The sequence below is a fragment of the Frieseomelitta varia genome, unplaced genomic scaffold, assembly GCF_011392965.1.
Source record: "Frieseomelitta varia isolate USP_RPSP 00005682 unplaced genomic scaffold, Fvar_1.2 scaffold_734, whole genome shotgun sequence".
In the NCBI taxonomy this organism is placed as follows: Eukaryota; Metazoa; Arthropoda; class Insecta; order Hymenoptera; family Apidae; genus Frieseomelitta; species Frieseomelitta varia.
Genome location: NW_025110517.1, coordinates 19,378 through 41,579, shown reverse-complemented (window position 1 = coordinate 41,579; position 22,202 = coordinate 19,378). Strand labels below are relative to the sequence as shown.

General features: G+C 38.4%; 1 protein-coding gene across 4 annotated transcripts in view; it reads right to left on the bottom strand.

Moving 5' to 3' along the window:
• Positions 1-171: 171 nt before the first annotated feature.
• LOC122535529 overlaps positions 172-22,202 on the bottom strand; it is a 28,603-nt gene continuing 6,572 nt past the window's right edge. The window contains exons 2-18 of one of the 4 annotated variants that reach the window (XM_043667133.1): positions 13,886-14,068; positions 10,627-10,767; positions 9,410-9,445; positions 8,294-8,476; positions 7,956-8,099; positions 7,685-7,867; positions 7,451-7,582; positions 6,710-7,024; positions 6,400-6,582; positions 5,715-5,846; positions 5,282-5,596; positions 4,066-4,395; positions 3,575-3,895; positions 3,232-3,414; positions 2,398-2,448; positions 830-871; positions 172-574 (exon numbers count right to left, since the gene is read on the bottom strand). In XM_043667133.1, coding sequence (XP_043523068.1) covers positions 441-574; positions 830-871; positions 2,398-2,448; positions 3,232-3,414; positions 3,575-3,895; positions 4,066-4,395; positions 5,282-5,596; positions 5,715-5,846; positions 6,400-6,582; positions 6,710-7,024; positions 7,451-7,582; positions 7,685-7,867; positions 7,956-8,099; positions 8,294-8,476; positions 9,410-9,445; positions 10,627-10,767; positions 13,886-14,068 — 3,008 coding nt within the window. In that variant the 3' untranslated portion in view covers positions 172-440. Of the gene's footprint in view, positions 575-829; positions 872-2,397; positions 2,449-3,231; positions 3,415-3,574; positions 3,896-4,065; positions 4,396-5,281; positions 5,597-5,714; positions 5,847-6,399; positions 6,583-6,709; positions 7,025-7,450; positions 7,583-7,684; positions 7,868-7,955; positions 8,100-8,293; positions 8,477-9,409; positions 9,446-10,626; positions 10,768-11,312; positions 11,453-13,885; positions 14,069-22,202 lie in introns of those variants that run through there. The other 3 variants (XM_043667134.1, XM_043667136.1, XM_043667135.1) reach the window with 3 other exon arrangements.

Genomic DNA, 22,202 nt, shown 5'->3' with positions numbered 1-22,202 from the left:
TTTAGGGAACAATACTTAGCAATTCCTTGAGAATTTTTTTTTTTTTTTTTTTTTTTTTAAAGGAAAAAACTTAATTTAAATTTTTAAAAAAAAAAAAAAAAAAAAAAAAAGAAAAGAAAAAGAAGAAACACAAATGTTTAAAAAAAAAAATAATTTTGAGAATTTTAATTTTCATGCAGGTACGCCCTACGGCCACCAGCTCGGCCATGTACGGCGAGCAGACGGCCCAAAAGATTTCCAATTAATCAAATCTTTCGCTTTAGATTACTTGTTACGTTCAACTCGAATCGCTCTACGTGGGATATATACATAAATCATGTATATCTCTATCTGTTTTTCTGCAGGGATATCATTGTACATGGTATATTATTTGCTTTTCTATTTGGTGATTCTTTATATTCGCGCATTATACAACACAAAGCCCGTCACACTTCGATCTCTCACGTGAAATCCTCTTCGGCCTCCTCGGTTGTCGTCGGACCTTTACCTTTGTCCAGGATTTTCTTCAGGGCTTTGTTCAATTTCTCATTACTCTCTTCGTCTTCGTTTTCATCATCTTCATCGTCGTCGTCGTCTTGGTCATCGTCATCGTCGTTATCATCGTCGTCTTCGTCATCCTCGTCATCCTCGTCTTCGTCGTCTTCGTCTTCATTGTCATCGTCGTCATCATTATCATCATCATCATCACCATCATTATCATCATCATCATCATTATTATCATCATCATCATCATCTTCATCATCATTATTATCATCCTCCTCCTCATCATCCTCATCATCATCATCATCATCCTCATCCTCATCCTCATCATCATCATCATCATTATCATCATCATCATCATCATCATCATCATCATCATCATCATCATTACCTGCGTATTAACAGGGTCATCGATAATATTCTCCGCGGCCGGAAATGAGAGCGTGTACCTACGTTTTTTGTGATCGATACGATCTCTCGGTCCAAAGGATTGCATGCATTTAACGTTTATTTAATGTTTGAAATGGATCACGTTATTTACGTTATATTAACAACGAACACGTACGAATTTGATGTTCACGATATGGACGATCGCGACACAACATACATTTGACAGTAATGCACTGTATATGAACGGAAAAAATAATTGTGTGTATTCACGGAAGTTTCTTCGACTTTTCGTTTCTTTTTTTTTTTTTTCTCTCCACTGTTTCGTCGTTTGGTGGTTAGATATTTGTTAAAAGAAAGGAAAATAAAAGAGAGAAATGAGCGAGCGATTGGTTGATCTCTTGAATCAATGATCACTTTCCAAAAATGCAGAGCAAAAGTTGTTTCTTCTGCTCGACGATGGATTCACGACGAAACAGTTTAATGAAAGTCGCGTTTAAAGAAAGATCTTCCATCGCAAAACGTCGCGTTCGCAAATTTGAAACGAAATAGATTACGAATTATAATCATCAATATATTATATCAATAGTAGCTATACGCTCTGCTTTTATCTTCTCATCGAGAGAACCGCGCTTGCCGCCGAAACGGACGATCGAAATCGCTGTCGAGCGTTTTATTGCTGTGTCGTGGTTGAGCGTGACAGAGCAGTGAAATAGTGAAAAACTAAATAAACTGAATGACTGAACAAACAATAAAAAAGAAACAGAGTACGTAGAAGTGAAAATCATTAAGATAGAAAAAGAGACAGTAGAGTAAAAAGTGGAATCAAGAGAACAAAAAGAAATGGAAGTTCGCAATGTGTGGGTGGAGCTTTTTCTTATAAATGCAATTGTGAATGGATCAGTTGGCCAGAGCGATTTTGCGCGTTAGAAGCTATATATCATGTAAATCGAATCAATTTCTTTTGATCGTTTTTCACCGAGCTTTGTGAGATCTTTCTTTTTTTTTTTTTTTTTTTTTCGTTCTTGTTCTTTTCGAAACCGAGCAACGAATGCTTGTCTCATCTCACCGCCGATCCTCTTCCAATCCTCGGTGCCCCTCAACGCTTAAAGAACAACTCACCACATTTGAAAATTGAAACAACAACAAGCGTTTATGTAACAATGATTAATTTCTACATTAGGCAAACTAATAACTTTTATAATCCTTCGTATAGTAATTAATCTCCATTTTTTTTCTTTTCTTTCTTTTTTTTCGTTAAAACAACATCGACTGGCGGTTCAAAATAACATCGTAAAGCGTATCTTTAAGCGTCACTATACACGTAGAAAGAAACTGCAACGAAAATGATCAATGGTTGTTCTTTCCGAACACGCTGTCAAGGGGACTGCGATTGTGGGAGAACGATCGGGGTGATCACCACGGCGCGAGTGTTATACTCGTAGCCCGGTGGTATTGTCACGACCGAGATTAACGTCACAAAGAACAGTACACCAGTAATAATAATCATCATCCTAGAAATCTCCTTACTTTTCTGTTCGATTAGCCATTCCAGAACTCTCTCCTCGTTCTTAAGATTACCTACAAAAGGCACACACGCATATCAGGATCAGCTCAGTCGCTTGGTGAACCGAGATTTCATTTCAGTTCGGTTGGCAAGGGGGAGGGGGGGTTTGAAAATAATTTCGAAGGGGTCGCCAGGTTTTTTTGGTCGCGGGGTTCCTTGTGGGATGGACAGCCAGTTGTTCTTCCTTTCATTTATTTATTTACTTTTTTTCTTTTCTTATCAATTTAACGTGATTTCCATTGAAGATGTTTGTCGAATTGGGAAATTGCTTGACTATCAAAAAGATCTTCTACACTTTTACTTTATATAATAAAATTTACTACTTTGTTACTTTACTTTATAACGAATTGTACCATCTCGCCTTAAAATATTGTAGTTTAAAGATGCAAAGAAGAAAAAAAGAGCGATTGGCATTTCTTTGCTCGAGAGAAATAAAAAAATAATATTCGCTGCGATGCACTTCCTTAAAATCGTTTGTCACGTTTTTTCAATCATTCAGTCACGAATAAAATCTGAAACTGACTTTTCCCCATGATCTAATTACGATCGATCAAAGAAGAACAATGCAGAGCAAAAGAGGGATGTCTACGAGGAATGTAAAGCAGAAATTTCGACGTGTCTTTGCTTCAACGATACTGAACAAAACGAAAAGAAAAAAAGGAAAAAAAAAAAAATAAGAAGATATTGAGAATGATTTCACTTGAAAAAGAAAGAGGGCGAAAGAAAACAAAGACGATCGAACTGAGGAAGCGCGGGTATTGATCGAACAAGCCAATGATTAAGCAATCGAGACTTACCGTCGTACATGATGGGCACGCCAGTCTCGTAATAAACGAGCGCCGGAAACGAGAAGACGCCGATTTCCGCGGCTAATTTCGCGTCGTTCGACTTAACGAATTGTATACCGTGTTTGTCAGTGTCGTCGTCGATGGTCTCCAGCTCTTCGAGTATCTCCGAGCACGTTTCGCATTTGTCATCGTCTGTTTGGAGGAAATAGCTTACTTTTTTTTAACGAGAAACCGTTCCTTTTTACCCTCGTCAATGCATCTCCGATGCGTTCAATTCAAATTTAATACGAATCGAGAGTTAAAAGATTCAAAGGCAGATTCATGGCAGATTTATGGATTGTAGGAGACTTACAAAAGAATACAGCGAGATGTTCAACGTCGTTGATCAGCACCTGTAGAGTTTTCCGGTCGACGTTCTCGATCACGTCCGGTGTCTGAGTTCGGAGCTCCAGTATCCACTCTAGAATCGCTTCCTCGTGCATCATGTCACCTGTGTAAACCTGACGGAATTTGTGCCTGTAGAAAGCCAGCGCTGGCAGCCCAGGAAGATCGTATTCCTTCTCGATCCCTTCGTCCGAGATCTTCACGAAGTCGATGTCTTTCTCCTCGCACTCGTCGTCGATGTTCTCAAGTTCTTGCAGGATCTTCTGGCTCTTCTTGTCTCCTTCCTTATCTGGAATCGAACGGTTGATCAATTAGGAAAGATTCACGATGTAAATATTCTCTGGAATTTATCTTAAAAAATTTCCTTAGTTTTTTTTTTTTTTTTGGTAGCCAAAAGTTGGTAGCCAAACAAAATCTAACAATCACACGAGCAATATACAGTTGGTTGACAATACTAACAAAAGAAGACAACAATGTAATCGTTCTCCTCAAGAATGTTCTCCAACATCTTGGAATTCACTTCCTCGATCTTCCCTGGTATCTCGAGAGTGTCCTCGTCGGTGATCCACGAAAGAACCTCGTCCTCATCCTCGATATCGCCCTTGAAGATTAGGGGCTCCTTGTTCCTGAAGAACGCCAGCGTGGGGAAGCTTTTGATTCCGTGTTTCTTCGCGAATCCCGTGTCTTCCGTAGTGACGAAAATGATCCCAGTTTCGTCCAGCTCGTCGTCGATGTTCTCAAGCTCTTCGAGGACTTTCTCGCACTCGTCGCTATCCTCGCAATCTCCGCCTGAAGAAATATTTCCCCGAGTCGAGGGAACATGTGCTTAAAAATATGCCGAGAGAGAATATACAGGATGTCATGTAACCAGGGTGGTACAAGCGGTACAAGGTGGTGATTCTACACGAAAAACTGAATGAAAAATATAGAATAAAATTTTTTCATACGAAGTTTCGTTCCCGAGGAAAATAGCTTTGAATGTTTGTCGAGTACGCGTGCGCTTGATCAAGATTCAACTTAATTATTGGGAGACATTCCTCTTGAAATTCGAAGAAATTTAATTTATCACCAAGATGGAGTACCAGTCGTGAAGTGAGAAATTTTTCAAACGAAAACTACCAATATTGGATCGGTCGCAATGAAAGAATACCTTGGCCATCACGAACTCCAGACCTGTCACTGCTAGATTTTTATTTATGGGGTCATATTAAATCTATGGCGTGTCATAGCGAACGTTGAACAATTAAAAGAAAAAATTACTATAGCGTTTGCAACATTGAAACTATAAAAAGGACACGTTAGAAAATGTTCGTAGAAATTTAATAAGAGCACAGTTACGCATGCAACAACATGGACTACACTTTCAACAATTTTTTTAAACTAAAAAAAAAAAAAATTGGTGAGAAGTGGACATTCTGTGCCCTCGCGAACGTTTACAAATGTTGGTAGAGACAATAATAAAATCCGTTGAGTTGAATCTTGATCAAGCGCACGCGTATTCGATAATCTTTCAAAGCCATTTTTTTCGGAAACAAAGTTTCGTATGAGAAAATTTTATTCTCTTTTTCTTTTTTATTCAGTTTTTCATGTAGAATCACCACGTTCCCGCTTGTACCACCTGAGTTACCTGTCACTCTGTATATGCGTTTCAAATTTTCAAAAGCGATACACTCACTGAAGAACGCGACAACGTATTCGTGCTCTTCGATCAAATCGACCAGTATCTCGTCCGTCACTTCCTCGATGGTGGCGGTGTTCTTCTGCTCGACCAGCCACTCGAGAACTTCGTCCTCGTTCAATAAATCTCCCTCGTAGATGGCCGGGATCTTGTTCTCGAAGTAGACGAGAGTCGGAAGGTGATCGATGCCGTATTCCTTCGCCTCGGCGTCGTTGTCCATACGAATGATCACGATCCCTTCTTTCTCGAGCTCGTCGTCGATGTTCTCCAACTCGTTCAGGATACGCATGTCCTGCTTGTCGTCCTTGTCGTCTACGGAAAGGAATCAATTCGTGTCTCGTTTTCGCTCGCGATCGACCAACAGCACCTACCTAACCGGTAACAGTGGAAGAATGTTAAAAGGAGGTAGAAAGACGAATCGATCGCTTACAAAACAGGACTGCCAAGTACGGCGAGGTCTCAATCAGCTTCTCCATCATCTCGTCGGTCACCTCCGGTATCTCTGTGTGTTTCTTCTGATGCAGCAGCCAGCCGAGCAGTTGATCCTCGTTCATCAGATCTCCTGGAATATTCGAATAACTTGTTACTCTGTTAGTTTGTCAAGTCTCTGTCTGTGTTAGTATATTTTGTCAAGGTTTCTATAGTGCGACATTTTTATTTTCAGCTCGACGTGCGCAAAGAAAATTAGAGCAGTACAATTTTTATTTGAAAGCTTCGTTTTTTTTCTTTTTTTTTTTTGAGAGAGAGAGAGAGAGAGATTTGAAACATTACAAAAATTTTACTTTTTTTTTTCGTTGTTTTTGCTGACTTCAAAGATTCGCCAAGATTTTATTTTGATTTTACATCTCTTTTTTTTTCGAATTTTCGAGTATTCCGAAATTTTTATGCCTTTCTCGTTTCGAACTAAACCTTGCGAAATGAAACTATAAATATTGACTACAAAATTTTACTCGTTAAGTTTTTATATTACATTCGTTACAAAAATTTGATCCTACGAGAATGAAACATATAGAATCGGATAAAAATTTTTTTACTGGAAAATTAAAATAATTTTATTTTATTCTTTTGTAGTCATTACGTTTCACTAAAATGACTTGAATCATTATGAAAAATACCTTCGTACACGTGTGGTATCCTTTTCTCGAAGAGTACCAGTGTAGGCAGAGAATCGATTCCGTACTCCCTGGCTTCCTCCACATCGGAAATCTTCACGAACGCTATATTATGCTGGTCACAGTCGTCATCGATGTTCTCCAATTCACCAAGGACCTTCTGGCTTTTCTTCTGATCCTTGTCATCTATTTAAAGAGAAAAGAAGAAATTAAAGCAATAAATTCAATGGGCAAAATAATATTCTACACAAATATCCACGTCGTATAGTACACGTAAATAAATGTTCAAATAAAAAAGAAATTAATCACTGACAAAAGAGGACGGCTACATGAGGCATCTTCTCGATGACCATATCGAGCATTTCATCCGTGATGTCTTCGATCTGATCGCTTTTCTGTTGACCCTCCAGCCACTTCAGAACCTTCTCTTCGTCCTCTAGGTTCCCTTCGTACAGTGTTGGTATTCCTTTCTCGAAGTAGAGCATGCTGGGGATCTTTTCGATACCGTATTCCTTTGCTTCCTCCGTGTTGTCGATCTTCACGAAGATTATCCCCAACTGATCGCACTCGTCGTCGATATTTTCCAGTTCGTTGAGAACCTTTTGCGATTTTCGGTCGTTGTTGTCGTCTAACGATGATTCGCAATTTGAAATTACAAGCTTCTGTCAGTTATTGAAATTATTTTTATTGCAAATTAACTATTAACTACTGCAAATAAAATTGATTTTAGAATCAACTGAATTCTTTGCTAAACAATTTTTAGTCAATTTAAAGTTTATATCTAGACATTATTTGTATCTTCATTTCCCTTCTTTCGGTAATAAACTCTAGTTATTAAAAATTTATTATTTCAAGCGACAGTGAGTCGACACGATTATATTAAATGGACTTCTAATATCATAAGATAACAAAAGTGTACAAAACTTGAATCGACGATTAGTTTAGAAATTAATACTAAGAAAAAAAAAAAAAAAAAAATGGAGTGTCGTGACGAATTAATAAAAATAAAGTAAAAGACGTAATTGATTAATGAAGTCTGAGTGGAAGATCTTACAGAATAGAACGGCAAGGGTTTTTCCGTCCTTGACCAAACGATCCAACATCTCGTCAGTGACATCCTCGATCTCGTCCTTCTCCAACTGCGACAGCAACCACTCTAAAATTTCGTCTTCGTTCTCCACGTCCCCTACGATCGTTCAATTTCACATTTCATTCAATTCCCAACCGTGCATTCAGTCTTTCGTTTTATTTTCGTCGGTTTGCCCAATTGCTCCACCCACCTACCCACCATCGTAAAGATTCGGGATTTGTTTCTCGAAGTACACGATCGCCGGTACCGAGTCGATTCCAAAGTCCTTCGCAGCTTTCTCGTCGTCGATTTTCACGAATTGTATCCCGTGCTTGTCGCAATCGTCGTCAATCTTCTCGAGCTCGGTCAGCACTTGCATCGAATCCTCGTCACCGTGGTTGTCTGGAAAGATTTGAATCACAGTAGAACGATAAACAATAATAGCAAAGGCATAGTAAAGTACAGAGGCGAACAGAATAAAATTACATACAGAATAAAACAACTAGATTGTCGATATTCCCGATCAGGGTATGCAGAGTCTTCGCAGTCACATCCTCGATCACGTCCTCTTCGTCACCCGTGCTCTTGTTCGCTACCAGCCATTCTAGTACGTCCTCCTCTCTGCTAAGCTCATCTACACAATACGTTCGATTAACACAAGCAAATGATTAGAAATTAAATTAAAAATTTAATCATCTAAGAACAACTTCAGAAGTTTACTTATCCGAGAGGAAAAGAAACGAGTAATTTAAATATAACTTTCTCTCACTTGTTCAGCAATTAAAATATCTTTCATTTACTCTTTTAACGTCAATTTCAATTGCTTACGCTCGTAAATTATAGGAATCTGATGCCTGTAGTAGACCAGAACCGGAAGAGGGCCTAGATTGTACTCGTCGGCGAGTTGTTCGTCGGCGATCTTCACGAAACCGATACCCAGTTGATCGGCCTCGTCGTCGATGTTCTCCAGTTCTTGAAGGGCCTTCAGACACTTTTTGCAGTCAGGCTTGTCTGTCCCATTTGAAATATAGAGCAATGTTATTCGAGTTCCGTGGCTCGCGCGCCGTGATTAACATACGGAGGATAAATATAGGGGAGTTTCGAGCTGATAACAAGTCTGGTTAAATCGGGTATTCCATTGCGTTCCTTCTTCTCGCACAAGTGGCGAATTTACAGGAATACATCGTACCATTCCGTATCTTTTCTTTCTCGTATAACGTCAAGGATACTCTCGAGGGATTAGTATACAAAATATCTCTTAGGCATCATACACATTCCTTCTATTCTATGGGGGGGGGGGGGCAGGGGGATGCAAGATAATGCATACTCTAACATCTAAATCGCGACTAATTTTTTAAATGCACACGGTTCTTGATAATTAGCAAACTGAAACGATGTTCATGTGTATTTCATTCAGTTCTTTGATCTAGGGAATATCGTTTATATTGTTTTATATGGAATTTCACGGTGAAATTTACGAAAGATCTTCTTCGATCGGTTATTATTTTTACTGTCTTTAGAACGATTTCTCGTGCTTCGTATTTCCTCTAGACTCTTCAATTGTAACAAATAATTGCTGAAAGTAATGCAGTGTTCTTCAATATCACTCGCAAGTGGATGCTACTTGTTACAGATAGACGTGTGGTGTCGCTGGGATGAAAACGTAAATGGAAACATATAGTCAAGCATCACGTGACGTACCATCATGCTTAAGAAGAACGCGAAGAAAGTGAAGAGTATAAATTTCTCGACAAAGAATGCACTTTATCGTTATCTCCTACATCTTCCATATTTCACTTTTTAAACGCTCGTGAATTGTTAAAATATTTCGCTTCTTCGCAAACATTCGAATTGGTGCATTACAGTATATGGGTACAAGCATGGTTGCAAACGAAAGCTGTGCGACATCCATATAGCAGTGATTTCATTGAAGTGTGTACTTACTAGAACCAACGCCAGCGCATCGTTGCGTATCCGGACCTATCCGTATCAACACACACAAGAACGTTTCACATATATGTATTATTTACAAGTATGTCGTAAGTGATCGGATCGCAAAGTGGAAAGAATCCAAAGTCCAAATTCTCACTTCATCGAGGTGAGAATTCCTCTACATTTCTCGCGCGCATTTCAAATCCGTCTGATCCGTCCATCTTTGCGATGCCGTTTTGATCGTGCCACAACGGACAATAACAAATTTTTACAGACGAATGGAAGAAAGACGAATACTGACAAGAGGATCGGTAGGATAGGTAGAACGTAAATTGCGCTCTTTCGAGTCGAAGAAAAATTTTTAAGAAACAAAAGTTTCACGAGAAAACGAAATAATCCCCTCGGTGGACAACAAATTTTCACGTGTAGAAGAATTTTAAATCTCTTTTTTTTTTAAGACTCTCTTTTTTCGTAAGATAACAAGCAAGTAAAATGATCGAAAAATTTTTCTTCGCATTGAGAAATCTCGTTAAGGCGAGGGAGAGGGAAGAGAATGGAACGATGGTAAAAGACGTATCTACAAAATAACGCTGTAACGATATCTCGATACCGCGATATCATTGCACTGGAAGAAGAAAAAAAAAAAAAAGAAAAGTGAAGAACTCGCTCATCGTTAATATCAGTGAAAATAAAACCAAAGAAATCCGCTTGAGACGTAACGTGTTAATGCGACCGAGCTTCTCAGCTGCTTGTGACACTGGTGAAAGCTCTGTTAATCGTAATCATACACTGGCAGAGTGTCTGCGCAGACATATATTAGTCAGACAACAAAATAATAATAAGAAAAATTACTGCGTATTAATGTACACGAACTGTTTCTGGATGTTTCGATATGCATACACTTATGTACACATATTGTGTAACGTTATATATGTATATGCACACGATTCGATAATCGATTATTTACATGGCTGAAATCGAAATATCTCACGGTGGTGGTTTTGTTGTTCGAAGATTTGAAAAAATTATATTCCATTCTTTATACCTTCGAGAAATGGTTTTATGGTTTGTTTTCTTTTTGTTTTTGTTTAAATACTCTTCCTGATGAAAGGGAGATAAACTTGCTTTCGAGGGAGACAGAAAGAGAGAGAGAGATATGATTTCTTTTGTTTGTTTTGTTTTTTATTCAAAGAAAATCACGTTGGAATTACGAAGGAAAGAGAACTCACAGAAAAGGACTGCCACGAATTCCGTATCCTCGACGATCTTCTCCAAGATCTTTGCGTTTACTTCTTCGATGCGATCGGGCAGGTCCATCGCTTCTAGACTCGTCAGGAAGTCCAGCACGTTTTCTTCGTCCATCAAGTCACCTGGAAATGGCGGATGAATGACGAAAAGAAATTTGTGGGTTTTCGTAATGCGGGAAACTTATTTTCTAAATAGAGAGCGAATTCCTCCTTTTACCGTACAAAAATTCATTTGTCAAAAGATGATATTTTACTGGCAAAAAAAAAAAAAAGAAAAATTAGATAGACTCCAGTGCAGAAACATTCTTTTCCTAAATAAAACAGTCTCTGACACAAACGAACTATTTTCGTCTAAATTTTAAACGCTTAGAGACTCTAAACAGAAAGTTTCTTGATATAATTAATTAATTTTCTTTTTCATCTCGGATAGTGCTGAACTAGAAATAGAATTTTACGCCGATGATGTTTCGAAAGGACAGCTCCGGCAGGCATGATTCATTCGTTGCAAAATCGATTCTGCATTTGTACGTTTGATTTGCGGAGCAAAAGAAATTGCTTCAGACGTTCGCGGCGCAAATTAACTGTAGAATCAATTCTACCGCGCGGTAGAATAAATCGGTTTTTATAACATGTATCTTCGATCGTGACTGCTTCTCGCTTCTATTTACCATCTCGAGCTGTCGAAAATAGCTGTACTGTTGCATTAGCCACAATGGAAATAGATGCAACCTGTCGTTACGTCATCGAACGGAAAATCAAGTCGAAACGGTTCCGGGTGAACGTTAATTCTATCGAGGCTCTCCTCTTTTTCTTTTTCTTTTTCTTTTCTTTTTGCCTCTTCCTCCCTCACTGGATCTCATCTGGAACAGCATGGCATATTTCGCGTATCTATTTAATAAATTACGCGAGATCGCCTTGCGCCAAACGCTGGTTTTCGTTGATCACAATGCAACACGATTGATGATCACACTTGTACTTTGATCTACTTCCGTGTTTCGCGTCCAATTTCCGAGCTTCCTTCCTCTGTCTCGTCAATGCAGTGAATTTCTTTCATTCTTATCCCCTTATAGAACGTATAATTTCGTCCTTCTTGGATAATTTATAGTGTCCTCGAACACGATTCAATCGACTGAATGTTTCATGTAATTGTAAAATACGGAGTTCCAACTCCGTGTTCTAACATACGAGAATTTTCTTCAATTTTTTACTTTATCTTCTCAATTTTACGCGACTCGTTTCGTTCTTCGCCGAGTTGTTTGATCTTATTGTTCTCAACCGATTGGACTGCCTCTTCGTAATTAAATTAATTACATGAATTAAACGTAACGCGATCCATCGAAATCATAAACGTTATATAACAATGTATGAACATGTATGAATATGTACAGACTATACTACACGCACGTAATACTTTACTAAGATACGTAATACCAGTGACTAAATTTCTCATTTCAGTTGGCGTGAAATAATCCCTCAATCTAGAGAAATTAATTAGAAAATTTTCAGTCTGATCAAAATTCACTGAAATTCCACAAAACTCGCAAATTTATGCGATACGTCGCCTTAATATTTTTACAAATCATCCATCTGTTGTTCTGCAACAGGAATCTCGACGTAATTGACCAGGTTGTGACGGCGCGGTTATAAGCCGAATTCGTCGGGGGCAAATGGTCGCGTCTCAATCTAAATGTAGAGAGGCGAGATGGAGCGAGCGTCTCAATGAAATCGTAAGTCGCAGCACGCGCCGACGCGACGACGCGTCGTTGCAATCGGGTTGGTTACGTAACGCCGTGCATTCCTCTTGTACCCAATTAATTTCTCTTGCTCGGCGGTTCTCGTGTCACTGGCTAGCCGAAATCGAACCCGCTGGCGATTCCCGCGAACAGGCGGCACCCTCGCCTCGTGTCTCGGGGGTGGTTATGTCGAACAAAAGTCGAGCGCACGACCGCCGCTGTTCTACGGGCTAACCTTACTAAATACCAACGCCTGGGATCGCTGCCAGATCGCCAGAAGGTGGTCCGATGATCAGCGTGACTTCGTGGCTTCGAGGAAGATCTTCGGTCCATCCGGCGATCATTGTTTCGTAGTAATTTCATTTCTTCTCGTCTGAATTCTTAGGTATTATATTGCGTTTGTTAAGAGAGTTGGAAATTTCCTTTCTTTGGAGATTGGTGAGGATTTTAATTGAGAAAAGTTTAAGTTTAGGAGAAGAAAGACGTAGATAGAGAAATTGGAAATATCCCTGATATAAAGTTGGAAATCCTTTTTTTGGGAAAAGTTACTATTTGTTAATATTTCAATAATATATTAATGGTATCTATATTGGCAATTGGGTGAAATATAAATTTGAAGGAAAATTAGTAAAATACTTTCTGTGTATAATTTTTATATCAATTTTACTTCTTAAGTATCACCAGTGAACGGAACATCAAATAATATTTGAATATATTAAAACTGAATAATATAGAAATCTGGGTTTAAACATTACTTTCCTTTCTTTACATTTTTATAACACTTTTTGTATCAATTTATCTTCTGAATAGCGTTATATTAACAATTTTTGACATAGTAAAATATTTAGTTATAGGGAATTATCCCCTAAAATTAGTGGAAATTAAGTTTTTTTTAAACGGGAAAAGGAGCACACAGTGGGATAATACGCCGGTGTCTGACCGTCATTGACATATTCTACTGGAATCAGACGGAATGTTAAAATCGCGAAAATTCGAGAACTCCGGCGATTGTTCTACGGATTCTGGGTCAAGTACTATACCGCGGCGAGTCTCGAACCTTGTTTCTCATACCTGGCAAGGTTACCGAGATCGCGGCCGGATTCCAATAAAAGTTTGGCGAACTTTCAGCCATTAGGAATCATTACTATCCGCTTTTGTTCACGTCGTACGCGTGAAAATCTTGTAAGTGCTTAGAAAAGAGGTTTATCTTTTATTTTTTTCTTTTCCTTTCTTCTTTAAAAACTCGACGTCCATCAGCAAAAATTTTTAACCATGGATAAGCGTGTTATTACACTGCCTATATAGCCACGTCTAATTTTTTTAAACTTTCAAAAAAGAAAGTCAAATTGCTTAATGAACGTTTCTTTAACGTACGATGCAATCAGTTTTTAGCTCAAATATTTAGAAGGTTTTTCAAGAAGAAACAAAAATATGCTTCGACGAAATTTATGAATGAAATTGACAAAATTTTGTTACGAAGGATTAAATTGTGGGGTTAAAGATCTAACCTTCGTAGATGATCGGTTCCTTCTCGCGGAAATACGTGAGCGCTGGGAAGTTCTTGATACCATATTGCTTGGCCAGACGTTTGTCGTTGATCTTGACGAAGTCCACCCCAAAGTGATCCGTATCGTCGTCGATCTTCTCGAGCTCGGACAACACCTTGTCACATGTCGTGCAACTTCTCGCATCTGAAACGTAATTTTATATATAATTATCCAGAAAACTCATCGTTTACTATAGAACGCTATACTTTGTTCAAGCAAAAAATGACTGACTCCGTAAGACGATCTTTAACATGGAAATTTTCTCTTTACAACGACCTCTTAAAACTTGCTGTACGATTACCTTTTTACCACTTTACTGAACTTTAAAAATTGGAGTCAGATGTTAGAGTTTCTTGTATGTGTATTCAATTCGAAGTTCAACAAAATGATGAGAAAAAGAGACGTGCAGCAAGTTTCAGGGAATCGTTGTAAAGAGAAAATTTCAGTGTTCCATAGTGGATCTAGCCAAACAACTTTTAAGAGTACCCTTTTAAGAGTTTCCCTCCCTTTAAAAAAAAAGAACAAACTCTGGTAATGTTTCACGCCTCAAAGCGAGACCTTTATGATTTTCCTTTTCCTTTATCAAATTAGAGCAATTTCAAATATCGAATAAACTCTTTGATGTATGTACACAACAGAGTGCTCCACCCATTCTTTAAACTGTTCGAAACAACATCGACATGTGTAAATAATTCAGCGAAAAATTCGATTCGACAACGTTCGAACGAACTCGATTGGAAACCGATTGGCAAGAGACAGGTATCTCTGAGGTTAACGATCATTTCGCCGCGGCCAGCGGAGGCCTTGGTGGTGGCCTTGCGTTACAGAAGAAGGAAAACTAATCCTTCTATCCCGCGAAGTTTTATGCTTATCGTCGTTGGCTTGCCAGTTCCAAGCGCTCTTGGCCGGCTCCGATTCGTTCTGCTCCGTTGTGCTGCAGCGAGGTTTACGCGGGTGTTGGGTTACAATCATCGGACACCGAGATATCTCTGTCATGGTTTCTCCGTGCACTATCACCAATCTGAACTCCCTGCGGTCTCGTACGTCAGATCTGACGAATCGGGGCAACGATTTAATTTCAATTAGTTCAATGTTGGTTGGTAGACAATTTCAATCTCGGCGAATTTTATGTTCAAACTGTCTAACAGTGATAAAATGACTGGCGTTTACCAGTAAGTTCATCTTTCCCCAATCTCGTCGGTACAAGAGGCAGATTTGAAGATTGAAAATGACACACGATGAAAATAACTCAAGTGTTTTCACATTCTAGAGATGAACTAAGATGCACATTGCAATATGTTTAAAGACCAAAAAAAAAAAAAAAAAAAATGCGTTATTAATTTATCGTATACTTCTCCAATATATCAGACTCTTCGATTTATTGATAATTTCAACAAACGTTCAAAAGATAAGTTAAAGAGATTGGCATCTCAATCGAAGAATCATCGTTTTTCGCAAGAATCGCAAGGAAGAAGACGAACAGGTGGACGTCGCCATTTTTGGCTACCGCGTCCTCAGAATAGAGCGACAAAGGCTGCGAGAGGTGGATTCGATTCTTTCTCTTTCCCTGCTCTTGCCGCCTCTTCTCGCGTGCGCTCAAGTACGCTACTGTGTGTTCTCTAGTGTTCGATTCTATTTTTGCGTACTCGGACTTTTGTGAAGCAACGTCGGAAACTAAGTTGTCTGTTTGTGTTTCTGGGTCGATCCACCCTCGCTCCTCTTATTCATCCTCCTTTCTTTCAATCGGTTTCTCCTCTCTTTTTCACGCATTTTGCACACCCATTGGGAACGATGTCGTTAGAACGAGGTTGCTTGAAGCCTGGTTACGTAGGCATTACACCCCCGCACGGTAAACCGAATGTAGCTTGTGAAAGAGAAGGAGGTGGCAAGAGAGCGAGGGGTTCGTTGAAAAACGTGTGCCAGTTAAATTGGATCGATTCCACTTGCTTCTTATCCTCGCAACGGTGGAAAGAAGAAAGAAGAAATTGGAAGAAACTGTGCCTAGCTACGACGATGATCACGCGAGTGAATTCCTTTCTGCATAATCAGCCTATTAAATTCGCGTAGAAAACAAGTAAACTTTTGAGATAGAAATGAAATTCTAAAAAACTCCTGGTCGATATCTCTTGGCATTTTCTGTTTCCAATTATTTTTCGAATTTTTAGCTCCTTGGTCTAGAGTTTGCTAATTCGACACGAATATAGAAGAAAATACAGGAAATATAAGTAACGAAGTTTGTATTTAAATAAAGAACTTTATCACTATGTAATGTATTAATTCGATATAAATATAGGAGAAAGTATTCAGTAATTATGGGAAACGAAGTTTCACATTATAACAAAACATTTTATGTTCATGTATTATATTAATTCGAAAAGTAAAAGAAAATATTGAGTAATTATGCTAAACGAAGCTCTTCGTTTGAACAAGTTGTTTCATCATTGTACATCATGGAAGATTATAATATCAGTGTAGAATAATTTTTGCAGATTCGCTGAATGCGAAAACGATCTCGATCCCATCCTCCCGGTGAAGCAGAGACTCGCAAACAAATATAAATAGAGCGACACAAAACAATTCTATTTTTATTTCCTATCGCGTCCACCCACTCGTTTCACTCGTTCCACTCCTAATGATACGCTGAAACTCGATTTCACGCTCATCGTATCGATCATCGCGATTTGCTCGTCGCCCGTGAATCATGCTGCCCTGCAAATTCCACCTAGTTTCAGTCCACTGTCTAATTGCTTTTACGATGGTGATAGCTGTGGATTAATTTTCAACTGTCTAAACTATTTATTATAAATAATTTTATAATTGAAAATTAAATCCCATCTGAGTAATTTAAAATAAGAATCGCTCATGTAATTACCCTTTTTTTTTTATCTCCCACAGTTTAAAAAATTATCCAATCTTTGACTAGATTCTATTCTGATTAATTTCTAATTTGTTTAATTATATAATTATATAATTTATAATTCTATAATATTATTTAATTATATAATTTGTAATTCTATAAATATAATTTAGAATTCTATAATATTGTGTAATTATATAATTTATAATTCTATAAATGTCCAATCCCCTGTCGTTTTTCAATTTCTTTATCACCTGTGTGTCTCTCGACCACTTTTTAGCGGAGATTGAAAGTCAATTATTTCAGCATCTGTATGAATATTTTTCAGCCCGTATTTTTTTTCCCCTCTCACGTATCAATTTCCCCTTTCAACACCCCCCCCCCCCGCCTCCCCAAGGCGAAAAATGTATCCGAGAAGACGTCCACAGTCGAAATGCAAAGTAAAACGCCGCGATGGACGGCGAGGTCGTTCGTTCACGTATTTTTAGTGGCTCGTAAACTAGGCACTGACCGTCGTTCGATCACGTCGTCTCCGTTTCTCGCAGGGTCTAGTCTTCTCTTACGTGCTCGCGAGCACACCTAAGTGTGCCTCCACCTCTGATTTCGCCACCTTGAAATATTGAAGGAGGCACGTGGATCAAACGCGATTACATCGGAGAAATGTCCCTGAGAATCGAAGCTGGCTATTCTAATTCTAACAGGTACAGAGCTACAGTCAGTTCTAACGACAGACGAAGTTAATAATGAACATTCCATGCTTTCTGTTAAACACACGGCACATTTTCTTTACAGGGACACGGAAAGTTCGAATGCTTTAGTAAACTGTGTTTAGACCGGCGTGTTTTGACTGGACGCGTTTTGTTCTCGACGATTAGGCGAGATTGATGTTGGTAGACAAGTCACTGCGATTCGAATGAATAGCCTCGTTGTGGAAGTGGAGAGCCTTCAAATTGGGCATTAGCTTCGAGTTATTGCGCGTTTTGTTTAGTTTGGATGAAGAATACGGTTTTATTTCTATCTTTGGAGTTTAGTTTCGTGAAAACTGCGGAAGGATAGGAATTGCAAGGAATTGGAACCTATAGGAAATATGGCAATTACAAAGAGTCGCAAGAAATTAAGAGCTCCAAGTTACGAAATTAATAGAATGTCAAAAGTGAGGGAAAACTGAATTTTTTGATACTGCATACTGCAGAAAGTGGATATTTAAATCCAAATCCAGAAATCAGAAAATTCAGAAGCAGAAAATACAACAATAAATTGCCAAAAACAATGTAACATAGGTAGAATTAAATAAATTCTATCTAAAAAATGCGTAATCTTCTAACTACAAACTACAAATTCATTCTTTAAACGTTCTTTGAGAGTTAAAAAAAAAAAAGAGGCCCTGATAACTGAATGCAGTAGAGAAAATTCAAAAGTCCTTTCGATAATGATTTTTTTCCTCGGGCAAAGGGGAAAAGAGTGCGCGCTCGATGGTTTTATTTATACCGGAAGAAGCATTCGAGGCATATCTTCAGGGTCCCGGTCCGGCTCTAAAGATAGCCACTCAATCGACCGTATTTCTTGTCTCGCGTAGACGCGTGAGTCGCGATTGTGTCGGTGTATCGGTGAGCTTTGGTAGCGTGAACCAACGATTTGGGACATGGCGTGGGTGCTCGTGAGAGCTTGCGCGATCAGGTACAACCCGTGCACGAGCTTCGAGTATTATCCCATCATTGGGGCTGTTCCAGCACGTGCCGCGATTATTTTCCTATTACACACGTGAGATCGTGTTTTATTTATGCCCTTCGTTCGAAGCAACGTCAATTTAATAAACGTATCAAAATTCTAATTGGTGGTGAGTGATCACTGTTGTCTTTATGTTAGGACAACGGTCGAGTTGTACGTTTGAAGCATTGAAAAGGTTGAGATAGATGTCTCTGTAATTGTTATTTCATACATTTTACTAAATATAAAAGTAATTTATAGATAAATATTTTACTAAATATAAAAGTAATTTATAGGTAAATATTTTACTAAATATAAAAGTAATTTATAGGTAAATATTTTACTAAATATGAAAGTAATTTATAGGTAAATATTTTACTAAATATAAAAGTAATTTATAGGTAAATATTTTACTAAATATCATAGTAAGTTATAGATAAATATTTACTAAATATGAAAGTAATTTATAGGTAAATATTTTACTAAATATAAAAGTAATTCATAGGTAAATATTTTACTAAATATAAAAATAATTTATATCCATTTTGCGCGGAGAACAAACTTGCGTGATCGTTAAATAAGAATTTCGTTTCGCATGAAAGGAAGACCTTTTTTTAAATTGGAGTAAAATTGAGTTGAGTTGAAGTTTCAGAAAGTCAAGGATGTGACGAAGGAGAAAGATATATAAAACAGTGGAATTGTATTTAAAGAGAAAGATACAGAGGTTTAACTGCATCAAATACTCAAAAAATGAATTTTTGAAATGAAAATGCAGTTTGGGAATAATATCAATTTTCTAACACCAAGGTGCAATAACCTGTGCAAACATTATGGTAATTTTATTAACGTCTCTATTATATTTTATAATCGAGCTTACGTGTTTAATCAATTCCTGTCTGTTTTCCTTCGTGGCAGCTGGCTCTGAATGAATCGCACGCCTGCAATCGTTTTATTACTAACTTACACTTCTAAACATTAAATAAGCTTCGAGTGTAACATACTTGTGACAAGCATAAATAAATTGGACAAACTGCACATGACGAAGTGATAATTTTCACCAAAATTACAAGCGTCATAGTTAATTCCATTATTTAGTGAAATATTTTCTGTTTCGTCTCTATGCACCCTTTAAAATATTCGTATTATCTTTTGTATTTTATTTCTTCGTTTCTTCAAATTTAAAAAAAAATTTAAACTGCCTTTCTTTTATTTGCGTTATCTCGTCCTTCTTATTTCTTTCCCCTTAAAATATTCATGATTATGTTTCTCCTTTGATTTAAGGATCCTTTGAAGAATCGAAATTATCCCTTCAAGTATTCCTCGACTGTACATCTTTTCCAATTTCACACTTATCACGTCGAAGCTCTCACGAATCGGAACGACGATTCGAAAAGATGAAATTATTCTAGACTTGAGCGATTGAATAGAGTTATTATTAAAGGGGGTTTCAAGGTGACAGTTCGTTCTTCGAGACCAGGTTATAAAGTCGCAACAGGAGAAACGTAACAACGACGCGAGTCTATGATTGAGGTAGCGATGATACGCTTAAGCAAATATACCACCGACTATCTACACTCTTGAATAAACAATCTACAGTATCGCGTGCATACATATCAAAGCGACGCGAATAGTTGGCAAAGGATCAGGTTTTACTTGCTTATCACTGAATTAGCAATTTTCTCATTCCTACTTTTTCCTGGCATAGCCGATAATTAAATTAAACTGCGGACAGGTGGCCAACTATTCGACGCTTTCAAACAAATCTCGATTCCTAGTTTCTTTAACTATATTTTTACTTATTTACCTTTGTGATAGAACAGCAATGAAATACTTTTCATAACAGTATAGTATGTACAGATTGTGTATATTTTTTATTTTTTGGATTTCATTTCTTGGATTTAAATGTTTTGCTTGTTAAATTAATATTTTAGGTTCAGGTCTCTGAATTATTTTTTACACAGATCAATTTAGATTCAATATTACATTCCTTATCCCCGGAGAAATTGCAATGACACTTGTAACTGCTCTAAATAAAAAATACCAGCACTTTTAACGATCTTCTAGATCCTCCCCACATATTTTTCTTTCCATCTCCTGAAGAATTTCAGAAATGCCAATGCCACCGAATTCATTTTATTATCCCGTTTCACAAAGAAGAAACAGTCGTACAGGTGAAAATATTACTTCAACCGCGTCGCGCTGCCAAATTACGCGGAAGTGGAACATCATCGACGTCTACTATCTCGTGTAAAACAATTTTAGATCCTAGTCGAACCTTCGAAAGATGTACTTTGTTTCTTTGCAGCGATCTTCGCCACCGTTATTTGTCCTCCAAGCGACAAAACGCGCGAAGATACAAATCTCGTGTCTTTCGATCTGACGAAAACATGTTTTCTGAAAAACCTAAGAATTTCCAGTTTCCACGAGCAGTTTCACGAGCTCGATGTCGACGAGAGTGAAATTCGAGACGACAGTCGAATCGGTTAGCGCGAGGCTAGGAAAACGGAACAGTTTATTAGTGGAACGAAAGCTATAGCGAAGCCATTTTCTTCTAACAGTGTTTCTAAGCCAATGTTACGTATTTCTAGTCCAACTTCGTTTCCAAACTTGTTCTCCCGCGGGTTTTTATCAAGTCGCGGGGAATCGCAAATTGTTTGCCTGTAATAAATCACGATCTGGATGGAAGAAAATGTTTACGCGGAAAATGGTACTTTACCGAGAGATTAAAGGAGCGATGACGTGGCAGAAATTGAAGAACATGGTTAGGCAAGAAATCGTCTTTCTAATTGACGGGGCGGGAAAGAGCTCGTCTTTCAGGAAGCGCGAAATGAGGGAGTATAGCTGGAAATATCTACTCGAGTGGAGAGACACAGTGCCTTCCGGTACGCGTCTGCGTTTCCAACTCGCTCTCAAGCTTCTTTCCTTTACGATGATTATAAATACGCCTATCGGTAAATATTAAGAACTTTTAATACACAAAGTTGCTTGTTTTGTTGGAATGATAAACCTACCGACGACGAAAGAACCAAATTTTCACGTGTTTGCAAACCAGAGAAGAAGCAGTGCTCATAAACGAAAGACCCAAATAAACTCCAACTTTCTCTAGTTCAAATTCACGTCATCGCCGCAAAAATTCTCAAATGAAATATTCTCTACCTCTTTACTTTTCATCTTCTTTATTTCTCTCCGTCTTTTTATCCTCATTGCTTTTCTATCGGAACCTTTTTTCAAAACCAAATAAACTCCAACGAGAATTCTTCTCTCCGAAACTCCCCAAAACTCCTCCGTCTCTCCATCTGTTTCGTTTTCTCAAACGTCACTCGAAGATTATCGGAAGAAAAAATACGATTCACGTGGCAAAGGAGCGGCGAGAGAGACACGGCTGGAAATAGGTCCACGTCCCGAGCTCGTCGTCCGGGCGATCTCGAGCCTCTGTTCGAAAAGTCTCGTCCCTTGTTACCGCCAACCTTGCGACCTTGACGCTCTCTCGGACCAATTGAGACGTGCTCGCGTGCTCTGGAAGCGGTTCCAGTCGCACGATCTCGAACACGGGTAGGACCGAGGGCGGTCTCGGTTGCAGGGTGGTCGAGGACAGTATGTTTTCAGTCGAGACGATAGTGATAGGCTTGGCGGCAAGCGCTAAAATAACTCGAACGTGTGCTAAAAGCGGCGGCTACCGGAGCGCCGGCCTTGCTACGGCAAGCTTAGGGAGAG